General features: G+C 36.8%; 1 protein-coding gene across 1 annotated transcript; it reads left to right on the forward strand.

Moving 5' to 3' along the window:
* The first annotated feature begins 1,316 nt into the window (after positions 1-1,316).
* On the forward strand, positions 1,317-6,761 carry LOC145610329 (uncharacterized). The gene is made up of 2 exons (XM_081665656.1): positions 1,317-4,767; positions 5,711-6,761. Exons 1-2 carry the CDS (start codon positions 1,332-1,334, stop codon positions 6,055-6,057), a joined length of 3,783 nt encoding a protein of 1,260 aa, XP_081521782.1. The 5' UTR covers positions 1,317-1,331; the 3' UTR covers positions 6,058-6,761.
* The last annotated feature ends 5,608 nt before the right edge of the window (positions 6,762-12,369 follow it).

Below are 12,369 nucleotides of genomic sequence, written 5' to 3' on the forward strand. Positions count from 1 at the left end.
GTCAAAACCAATTTTGACTCCAAAATACAATAAATAATGACTTATCATACAAAAGATCCCCAACCTCAAGGTTAGTTATTTTATTACAAGAATTTCTCATTTCTAAGAATTATTAGCTAGCCCATATTCGTTACTCCTGATATATTTTACATTTTGTAAATTATGATGTTAAATAAGTTTATCAACTTGCCACATTCTAACACCCATTTTGCTGTCAAAACCATGACATTCATTCATCAAAGTAGATTGTGGCACGAGGATGATTATCTCATAGATATTTCATGTCTCTACGTACTCGAATTATTCTAGAAGTTCTTTGGTCAATTCCTTGCACCTGGAAAGCTGTTCCGGCTTCAGAAAATAATACTTAAATTATTCTAGAAGTATTCATTGTGAATTCATTCCAGGAACTTACACAAAGAAAATCAAGCAACATGCAGTATTGGACTAACCTCGACTTCAGGAATTTCACATGTTCATTGTTTATACCAGTGAAGCATACTTCGGGAAAAAAAAAAAAAAAAAATGCAACTTGTCAAGAAAAGTACATTCAAGGAAATTTAAACTCGAAATTGGTTGTACAACTTACCACTCACATATGTACGGGAACAAGTTGAAAAGACGCATATTAATCCTTAGCTTGTTCATTATATCAAACCTGCAAGAGACGATATTGTTAATTAGAAAATGGGGTGCTGGTGTAGGATCCGAGGATGAACCCTGTATGTATACTGTAGAAGGGCATTGTTCAAGCCATCATACTCGTTTGAGCTTATGATGATCACACTTTGTAATAAATGTTATGTAGAGATCAGATTAATCTAGAATGTGTTCAAGGTAAACTAATACTTGACATTGTTCACTCAAATATAAGTCAGAACCAATTATGACTAATTAATACAAAAGCTCTCCAAAGTTATTATATTACAGGTACAATTTCTCATTTCTAAGAGCTATGACTCCAAATCTTATTATTCACTGTCATGTTCGTTACTTTAGCTTGCATTTTTGTACAATACGAAGTCAAATTAGTACATCAACATGCCTCATTCTAACACTTTATTGCTTCTGTGTTTAGTAATACTTGCATAATATTCCACTTTCTTCTGATGTCATGCATTCAACTAGCTTAATTGGTTAAAGTCTTAAAAGTACTTAAGATATGGGATTGATTCTTGCCTCATGCATTAAAGAACCATGACAGTGTAGAAATTCTACTTTATATTGACTTAAAAAGTCATAAACGTCGGCTAGCAAACAGGCTTCTAGTATTTTTTTTTCTTATATAGCAATTTGCTGAGATACCTTGCTGCTAATATCAGTATAAACTCATGCATCAAGCAGCAAAACAGCAGTATAATAAGAATCACATCATCACATTAAAGCATTCACCTCAAGAAAGTTTAAAAATGGCATTCCAAAGTTCTGTTTACATCCTCACTTTAATTATTATTCTATATAGCATACCAACAACTGTTATATCAGTAAAAACTAGCTTTCAGGTTGAACTAGAAGCCTTACAGACCTTCAAGAAATCCATCACTAAAGATCCTCTCGATTCACTGTCCAACTGGACTACAACAAAACACCATTGTAATTGGACCGGCATTTCTTGTGATACACATACAAACAATGTTATTGCAATATCTCTTGTAGAGAAGAAGCTCAGAGGAAGACTATCTGGTTCCTTGGGAATTCTATCCCACCTTCAGGTACTTAATCTATCCTCTAATTCATTCTATGGTCCGATTCCTTCAGAGCTGGGAAACTGTTCCCAGCTCAAGGAGTTGACCCTTTATGAGAATGCCTTCTCTGGACCAATACCGTCAGTATTGGGAAAGCTCCAACTATTGACATACCTCGACTTGGGAAACAATTTCTTCACCGGAAGCATCCCAGACAGTATTGCAAACTGCACATCCTTGGAGCAAATCGGGTTGAGTTCTAACAATCTTACAGGTAAAATTCCACACAGCATTGGAAATTTAGCTAGTCTTCAAGTCCTTGGTGCTCATGCAAATAATTTAGAAGGTTCCATACCTGAATCAATAGGGAAGTTGACATCATTAAGGACTTTAGATCTCTTTCTAAACAAACTATCTGGGGTAATACCAGCAACATTAGGCAACCTGCGTAATTTGACATACCTAGAGTTAGGAAGCAATTTCTTAACTGGAAGTATCCCTGAAAATGTCTGCAACTGCACATCCTTGGAACAACTTTCATTCAGTTATAATAATCTTACAGGAAAAATTCCATTTAAGATAGGAAATTTAGCTTCCCTCCAAATTTTTGTTGCTTATGTCAACATACTAGAAGGTTCGATACCTGAATCTATAGGGAAGTTAACAGCATTGACTATATTAGACCTTACTGGGAATCAGTTATCTGGAATAATTCCTCACAGCATAGGGAACTTGAAAAACATAGAAACCCTACAGCTCATGGAGAATAAACTCACTGGAAATATACCACCTGAAATAGGCCGCTGCAGAAACCTAACTATACTGAGTTTGTACAAAAACAAATTAACTTCTGTGATCCCCAAGTCCTTAGCAAACTGCAAACTATTGACAACCTTAGATATTTCAGAAAATCAACTAAGCGGAAGTATACCTCCTGAGGTTGGATCTCTACCATCCTTGGAAGTGTTGAATCTGCAGGTGAACAATCTGACAGGCTCAATTCCGTCTTCTTTGACCAACCTAACAAACTTACAACTATTTTCAGCAAGTGTGAATTTCCTCACAGGAACAATACCATCTGTCATTGGAAAACTGTCTAACTTAAAGAACATTAGTTTGAATGACAATCTTTTAAGTGGCTCAGTCCCTAGTAGCATTACCAATTGTTCGAACCTACTCTCTGTCAGCTTATCTTATAACATGTTAACTGGGAAGATACCACAAGGTTTAGGGCGGTTGTCCAACATCACATTTTTTTCTGTTGGAAAGAATTTCTTGTCTGGAGACATTCCAGATGACCTCTTTGATTGCTCCAATCTTGAAACCTTAGATTTAGGCAAAAATAATCTAAGTGGGCCCCTGAATGGAAGGGTGGGGGAACTAAGCAAGTTAAGAAAGTTGCACCTTCTTCAGAATTCATTTACTGGGAATATTCCACCAGAGATAGGTAACTTAACCATGCTGATCAGCCTAATACTCCACACAAATAGGTTCACAGGCCAAATTCCTCCCGAACTCTCCAGACTCTCGCTCCTTCAAGCCCTTTCATTGAGTGATAATGAACTGGAAGGTCAAATTCCACAAGAGTTTTTTCGACTAAAACAACTCAACATTCTCGAGTTGCAAAATAATCAGTTTAGAGGTCCAATCTCAGAGTCTTACTCTGAATTGAAGTTTCTTTCATCTTTAATGCTAAACGGAAACAATTTCCAAGGGTCCATTCCAAGACACATATTTGAACTAAGCCCTCTGTTAGTACTTGATATCTCCCACAACAATTTAACCGGGCCAATAATAGCAGGCATGAAAAGCTCACTAATGTACCTGAACCTATCACACAATTCCCTGTCAGAAACAATTCCTGAAGATATTGGCAAACTGGAGATGGCAGAAGTCATCGACATCTCAAATAATGATTTGTCAGGAACTATTCCTGAAACAATTAAGAATTGCAGGAACTTGCTCTTCATTGATATGTCAAATAATAAGCTATCTGGCCCCCTTGGTGAAATATTTTCTGGTATGGAGTACCTCAGAAACTTGAACCTGTCACAGAACCAAATCAATGGTAAGATTCCCGATAGTTTGGCAAATCTAAAAAATCTAAGCACAATTAAACTTTCATGGAACCACTTGGAAGGTGAAATCCCTGAGAAACTCAGTGCTCTCTCCAGCTTAAAACATCTGAACTTATCTTACAATCAACTTGAAGGCCCTGTTCCACAATCCGGTGTATTTAAGAACATGCCAGAGTCCAGTTTAGCAGGAAACAAAGGTCTATGTGGAACCAAATCTCTTGGTCTGTGTACTAAAAGAAGCCATGGCCAATCTCAGCACATTCTGTCAAGAAAAACACGGCTGATTATGATACCTCTAGTTTGTATTTCAGCATTGGTGCTTTTTCTGATAGCAATCATGTCTTATAAACATTACCAGAAGAAAAGGAAATCAAAAGAACGTGAGCCTTGTAATGTAGATTACACTGCAGCTTTAGTCCTTCAAAGGTTTGAAACAAAAGATATAGAAACAGCAACTGAATTCTTTAGCGAACACAACATCATCGGCAGCAGCAATATAAGCACTGTGTACAAGGGCAGATTGGAAGATGGACAGATCGTAGCTGTAAAGAAGTTGAACTTGCAGCAATTTGCAGCAAAATCTGACAAGTATTTTAATAGAGAAGCGAAGATTTTAAGTCAGCTGAGGCACAGAAACTTGGTAAAAGTTATTGGTTATGCATGGGAAAGCAGAAAATTAAAGGCATTAGTTCTTGAATACATGGAGCAAGGAAATTTAGAAAAGATCATCCATGATCCTTCAGTAGATCGCTCAACGTGGACCCTATCAAAGAGAATTGATGTTTGTATCTCAATTGCTGAGGCCATGGCTTATTTGCATTTAGATTATGGCTTCCCCATTATTCACTGTGACTTGAAGCCTTCAAATATTCTCTTGGACGGAGACTGGCAAGCTCATGTTGGTGACTTTGGAATGGCACGAATGCTAGGTGTTCACCTCAACAATGGTGACAGTGCTTCCATTGCATCAGCATTTGAAGGCACGATAGGCTACATGGCACCAGGTAATTCTGCCTCTACATCGTCTTTTCTGTAGTTGTCTTTACACTATATGGTCTTTGCCAACATTAAATATTCATTAGTAAGCTAGCAACAAATATTTGTGTTTTTCCTATTTTCATATACAAATTAGTCAATAAATTTATTCATAATTCAGTCTAGGCACTCCGCCCATTGAAATAAAATTTACGAACAGAACAAAAACATGATAACAATATCATCTCATAACTAACTAGGAAGAATGTCACTGATATTAATGTCAGAAAGCACAAAAGCTTGTGTGGTTCAATGATGGGTTGTCGTTCCATTTCTCAGAAATCATCAATCACTACATCTAACAACTACAAAATGTAATAATAATTTATTCATCAAGTCTGAGGGAACATATTGCAAATAAAATACAGAATCAGAACAACCTACTATAGTTTTATAATTTTCAAAAGTTATTCGTTGCATAAATATGTTCAGCATAGCACTTAAGCTACACATACTTGAGTTTCCATCACCCAGTGCAACACATCCAAGCAGCATAAACTTTGATGAAGTTATGGTCAAAGCCAATTTGCATTGCTCAAGCGATATCTGATGTGATAGAGTCCTTCGCTTCCTACTGAAAACATGTTGTGTAAAAGACTAACCTATGGGGGGTAGTATGGGTATTTTAGTAATATTAGTTTGCTAGGTTAATAATCCGTAGTATAAATAGGTAGAGAGGGTAGAAGGAAGGCAGGAAAATTTTGGAGAGTTGTGACCTAAAGTCACTATTGGAGCTTTGTAGGCTAAACCTACTACTATCGTTGTAAAACCATTAATTTGTTTAATCAAATTTCTGAGTTTTATCTTTCGTTGTACTGTTATTACATCGAGTAATTTCAGTCCATACATGTTGCATTGTCAATTTATTTTGAAATGAGTCTTATTCTGCCATACATGTTACCTCATCTACAGAATTTGCATATATGAGGAGTGTTACCACCAAAGTTGATATATTCAGCTTCGGAGTAATAATCATGGAGTACCTTACAGCAGAAAGCCCAACAGGTCTTGCAGAAGAGGACGGATTACCAGTCACCTTGAACCAGATTGTAGAAAGGGCCATTGCTGAAAACAAACTACTTCAGGTTATTGACCCAGCTCTAGTATCAAACATTACTGAAAATCAAGAAAAGGTAGCAGAAGAGCTTCTGAAACTAGCCCTTTTCTGCACCTCGTCTGCTCCTGAACAACGACCAGATATAAAATCTCTGCTAACTTCACTGAAAAAGCTTAAGGTACAGCAAAATCTTCAAGAATGACAATATTGCCCAACTAGATTGGGGTATGAAATTATGCCGTTATTTCTTTGTTTTCTTGGATTAAAGAACATGCCACAAGTTACTACATAGATGAAAAATAAAGCTCAACCATGCTTTTCCTTTACCAACAGTTTATGTCATATGATAAAATATGTACAGATTATTGTATCTTCTTTCTATTAATGTTATTCAAATTAATTATAATGTATGCTTTTGCTTGATTAAAGAGAGTGTGCATCTTATGTTCAAGCATATTCGAGTTTTCTTAGAAAATTATAAATTGACAATCAAAAAGAAAGTATAACTTAACAAAATTACCAGTCTCCCTTCATACTCAAGGGCACAAAAACAGAATTACAGAAAAAAGGGCACGAAAACATAACTACGCTAAACCTCAGGGCATCCAAAGCGGAAATTTTCTTTCATTTAAATCCCTACATAACCGTTTTTTTAAAGATCATGCCTAGTGAAAATTCATCAAAAAATCTAGTAGTTCAAAGACATCTAATAATAGTAGTTCAAAGACTTTGAGCCTTTAGATTATTTTCAGTTCAGTTCTTATCTTATCTTAATTTCCTTCTCTCATAAAATATTCAGTTCACTTCAGTCAATCAGAACAGGCCCTTTGGCTCTTCAATTAATATAGCACAGGAAGCATAGATCCTAATGGGATTATACATAAACCAAACTCAAATTTATTTTTGGAAAAATTGGTTTAAATAATCTCAAATTAGACCAATTTAGGGCCTGTTCTCTTGAGCTTATTTTCAGTTCAATTCAGTTTAGTTCTGTTCCTAATTCCCTAATCCCATTAAATATTCAATTCAGTTTAGTTTAGTTTAGCTCAGCTCAGTGAATCAGTATAGGCCCTTACTTTAAATACACCCAACTTTTGATTATTATGGAATCTATAATATAATTACAGAGTCAATTAATAAGATTTCTCCAAAACCTCAATCCTCAATTCTCATGAATTTAGGTGTTTTTTTTTTTTTTTTTTTTTGGTGATAACTTTCACTTCTCCTATTATTTTTCTTTCTAAACATACATGTTACATATACACCATGCATTATCACATTCCAATTGGGTATGTTTTCTTCTAACAGTCCCGATGACCAGTTACATGATGAGAAGATTAATTTTGTTTTTGTTTAAAAAATTTTAATTTTAATTTAAAATAAATAAATAAAAATAACAGTCAAACCCAAGCAGCTTCCCACCCTCCCCTTCCCCCCACCGGAAACCCAACCCCATCATAAGCCAAAATGCTCTTGAAGAAGGTCAATGCCAATTACAATTTCCATTACAATTTACATCATAATACTAGACTAAGACTATTATAACTTATTAAGCTAAGACTATCATCATTTATACGAAGTATAAAAGAAGAGATTCTGTATGAAGATAGTGCAGCAAAGACAAAGGCAACATTGCTGATCATGTAATTAGAACTCCAGCACACCTCATACCCGATTACCGAAAACAATCCAAATAGAATACAAGTCAGAAATTAAACACAATAATTCAGCTTGAAAATAGTCAAATCACTTCAATAAGCATACAATTCGGAATTCTCAAAATGATCAATCCTTTCGTCGATTATCAATCACCAATTGAACTTAAAACCAGTCAATTATGAGGTTGAACGAAATTACAAAGAAAAGAGAGAAATAAGAACCTGAATTAGAAAGGAGGAAAATGAGGATTGGCTGCGATTTCCCGGCAGGGGTATGGTATGGGGTTGGGTGTTTCTCGGTGGGGTGGATGGTTGGGAGCTGGTGTTGGTTTTTTTGGATTTTTTTTTTTAATTTTGAACCAATGACAGCTTGACACGTGTTACGTAATTTGATAAAATAGGTTATTGAGTATTGATGACCGGTTTGAGACTTCAAACCGTTATAGAGGTAACTAAGTAATCCCGTGCTATGCACGATTTTAGCAATAAAATATTTAATCAAATTTTATTTTTTATTTTTTGAGGAAAATGATAGAGCAATTTTATTAAGCATAATCTAATCCCACTAAAGTCAAGACACTTTGGGGGAGAGAGTCAAGTCGTACATACTCCGGAAAATCACTAGTATCCCACCTAGCTACTACTCCCTCCGTCCCAAAAAGAACGACCCATTTGGCCAAAACTTTGTCCCAAAAAAATTGACACATTTGTATTAAAACACCCACCAATTTGCTACAATATTTGTGGAAAAGTAGCTTCCCCATATAAAAATTTGATTTTCCATGTTATTTTATTACTTTCTCTCTCTATTTTTTTTACAAACCCCATGTAAATTTATCTTTCCAATATACTTTTACTTCTTTTTACTTAACTTCCTTAATACCCGCGTAATTAACCCAAATGAGTCGTTCTTTTTGGGACGGAGGGAGTAGATGGGTAGCCGTGTTACAAGATTGCTTAACATGGGTAATAATACAACTATCGAACAAGCTCTATCGATACTAATCTAATCATAAATAACAAATAAAGAGGAAAGACCTCCAACGCTTGAATTCACCTGCTTGTTAAGATTCATTGCATCACATTCCACCCAAATATTCTTATTGCCCAACCTTCGCGCAAGTCTCAAAGCATACAAAACCGCCATGGCTTCAATATATTCCTGCTAAGATCCCTAAACCTTCTTTGTTGCCGCGCAAATCAGAGTACCACTCGCAACACGCCCCACCACACAAACGCTAGCAGCTCCAGCATTAGGCACATGGGCATCTGAAGTTAAACTTCACGCAGCCAGAGGGGGGAGGGTGCCAAACATCCATGCTAGTAAGACCTGTATGACCAGCAACACTTAGAGTGAAAATAATATAGTGCACCCGGGTGCACCATGCGCATGGTGCACCCGAAAAGAACATTAGGCTTATTTTAAAGAACATGAGAAAAAAAAGAACATACGAGCGTTTGAAAAAGAACATGCTAGTATTTGAAAAAGAACATGCTAGTATTTGAAAAAGAACATGCATAATAGTGTTCAACACAAGAACATGTTTGTGTTTGACAAAGAACATGGCCTCCGAAAAGAACATTAGACATTTTTTAAAGAATATGGAATAAAAAGAACATGTTAGCGTTTGAAAAAGAACAAGCCAGTGTTTGAAAAAGAACATGCTAGTATTTGAAAAAGAACATGCATAATAGTGTTCAACACAATAACATGTTTGTGTTTGACAAAGAACATGGCCTCCGAAAAGAACATTAGACATATTTTAAAGAACATGGAATAAAAATAACATGTTAGAGTTTGATAAAGAACAAGCCAGTGTTTGAAAAAAAACATGCTAGTATTTGAAAAAGAACATGCATATAATAGTGTTCAACAAAAGAACATATTTGTGTTTGACAAAGAACATGACTTCCGAAAAGAACATTAGGCATATTTTAAAGAACATGGAATGAAAAGAACATGTTAGTGTTTGAAAAAGAACAAGTTAGTGTTTGAAAAATTAACCTTGCTTGGTTATCTTCCAGTTGGCTTCAATTCATTACTATTCTTCTTTCTCCTCTAATTGTTCTTTTTTGAACAACTTATACTTTATAGCTTTAATTATTATTTTTTTTTAAAAAAAAACCCCAAATTCACAAAATTAAACACTTTGACTTTTAAATTATTGACGAAAAACAATTTGCATGTACAAAATTTATACTTACATTTTACTTGAATCCACCATTTGTTTAAGTTTGAAGGTTGAATTGTTGAAATAAGTTCAATTTTTTTCTTGGGTTTCACTTTGAAGATGAACAATTTTGCTATTTTGAAATTTTTTTGAAAAATAGAAAAAGATAGAGAGAAAAGTTATGGAGAGAGAAAATGAGTACTTTGGAAATGATTTTTACCCAAATTCATTGAAATTCTTAAATGAAAACTATGGTGTAAAGGAGAGTAAAAATTGGCAGCAAGAAGGAGAGTGATAGGAAGGGAAAAAGGAGTGAGAAATTGTAGGAGAATAGAGTGATGGATTTGCAGTTGTAAGAAAATAAAAACATGTTCATTTTTTACCCATGTTCTTTTAAATATACTAAATGTTCTTTTGGGTGCACCATGCGCATGGTGCACCAACCACAAATTACACTTAAAGGCATAAGCATTATAATCTTGAACCAATTTATAGAAACATGCCGCAAGCATTACAAAGTTCGCCCTCTCATTGTCAAACACCACCAAGTTTCTACATCTCCACGCTGCCCACATAAGCACGGCCATTGAACACACCACCTCAACACTATACTTGTTAGTCAGCCACTCCCACCGTGAAGCAAACACTACTATAAAATAGCTTAATTCCGACGGACCCAATATTCCGTCGGAAAAAGGGAAATTTACGACGGATTTTTATTTCGTCGGAAATTTCCGACGAATTCATCGATTCCGTCGGAAATTTCCGACAGAATAAATATCCGTCGGAATTTTTGTATTTTCCGACGGAATTTTCCGTCGGAAATTACCTTTTCCGACAGATTTATAGTCCGTCGTAAGTTTCTGACGGAATATTCCGTCGGAACATATTTTTTTTTTAAAAAAAAAAACCATTTCCGCTACAAAACCCTAAACAAACTTGAGAAGCGCCTCTTTTCTCTTCTCCTCTCCACTCTCTCTCTTCTCCGTTCCTCTGCTTCTCTCTCCTCTCGTTCTCCTCTCTGCTTCTCCCTCTTATCTTCTTCTCTCGATCTCCTCTCCTCCTTTTGGTCTTTCCTCTTCTCTCTCCTCTCTTTCCCCTCTTTCGACCACCACACCACGGCATCAACAACAACACAACCACCGTCATCAAACACCACGACATCAACAACAACACAACCACCGTCATCAAACACCACCGTCATCAACGACCAACACACAAACGACATCAACCAGCTACTTGAAAGGTTTTTTAGGCCAAATTTGGCCATGAAAAGTTTAGATCTACACTTTTCATGGCCGAATTTGGCCTTGTTAAACCGTTTCCGTGTTGAAATTCGAAGCATATTTCAATTTCAGGTATGTTTTATGTTTTAATTTTTCGATTTTTGTTTCCGATTATTTTTTTTTTAAATATGGATTTCGGTGGTGGTGGTGGGTGTGGCTGATGTGCGTGCGTTTAACATTTGCAGTGGTTTGTGGTGGCTGTGAGATCTGGGCTTAGGTGGGGTCGGGTTCGGTCGGGTCCGGGTTAGGGTTTGGGTGTTTAGGTGGGTAGATCTGGGTATGGGTGAGGGTGGGGTATGGGTGTTTTGGTTAGAGTTCGGTCAGGGTTAGAGTTCGGTATGGGATCTGGGTCATTTTAAGGGTGGGTTCGGTCGGGTCTAGGTTAGGGAAATGGGTTGTTTTAGGTCGGGTTTGGGTAAGGTTTGGTCGGATCTGGGTCAAGGTTTGGTTAGGTCTGGGTTAGGGTTTGAGTGGTGGTGGCAGTGGGCGGCGGCGGTAGTGGTCTGATGTTTAGGTTTAGTGGTGGTTAGTAGTGGCAGTGGGTTAAGGTTTAGTGGTGGTGGTGGTGATGTGGTTAGTAGTGGCACGGCGTATTTTTTTAATTTCCCAAAAACAGTTTCCGACGGAATTCCCGTCGGAAATTTTCGACGAATTTTAAATTCGTCGGAAATTTCTGACGGATTTTCCAAGTGCCTAAAATTGTCTTCAGACGAAAAATTCCGTCGGAAAATTGTTTCCGACGGAAAATGTCATTGTTCCTACCAGGCCTTTTCCGACGACAGTTTCCGACGAAATTCCGTCGGAAACACCTTTTCCGACGGAAAACAGGTTGTTTCCAAGGAAAAATTTCCGTCGAAAAACGGTCTTTTTCTAGTAGTGAAAGGAGTCATCAGGGGCACCTATCAAATTCAGTTGTAGCTTACTCTTATCCCATATTTCCTTAACCGCTTCGCTCTCAAATAGAGCATGATTGACGGTTTTATTCAAGGCACCACAAATTTGGCAAGAGCTTTCACTCGCAATGTGGCGATATCGCAACCTATCCTTCACAGCCAAGTTAAAGTGCTGCAATTTTGGAGGACCACGCAGCTTCTACACCGACTTCCACACCTCTTCATTTATGCTTTCGTTGAGACCCTCCAAACCACCCAAATTTGCAAGCCAAGAGCCAGACTTTACTGTTTAAAGTCCATTTTTCGTCCACCCCCAGTACCTTGAGTCAGCTTGAGATAGAGAAGGAAAAGAAGAAGGAAGAATCGGGGCACACCAGTCAGCTCCAACAATATTGGTGATTTTTGAAGCATCCTAGCCACTCCTATCTTCACATAACAGCTCACAAACCTTAGCTTCATACTTCCCCTACCATCAAAAATCATGGGAATTTTGCTAGGTTTACCAC

The sequence above is a fragment of the Chenopodium album genome, chromosome 24 (assembly GCF_948465745.1).
Source record: "Chenopodium album chromosome 24, dcCheAlbu1.1, whole genome shotgun sequence".
Lineage (NCBI taxonomy): Eukaryota > Viridiplantae > Streptophyta > Magnoliopsida > Caryophyllales > Amaranthaceae > Chenopodium > Chenopodium album.

Bases quoted from the DNA above. Each gene is read 5' to 3' on its own strand.
- LOC145610329 (XM_081665656.1), top strand. From the start codon at position 1,332: ATGCATCAAGCAGCAAAACAGCAGTATAATAAGAATCACATCATCACA. The intron at 4,768-5,710 runs GTAATTCTGCCT...CCTCATCTACAG, and splicing joins GATAGGCTACATGGCACCAG to AATTTGCATATATGAGGAGT.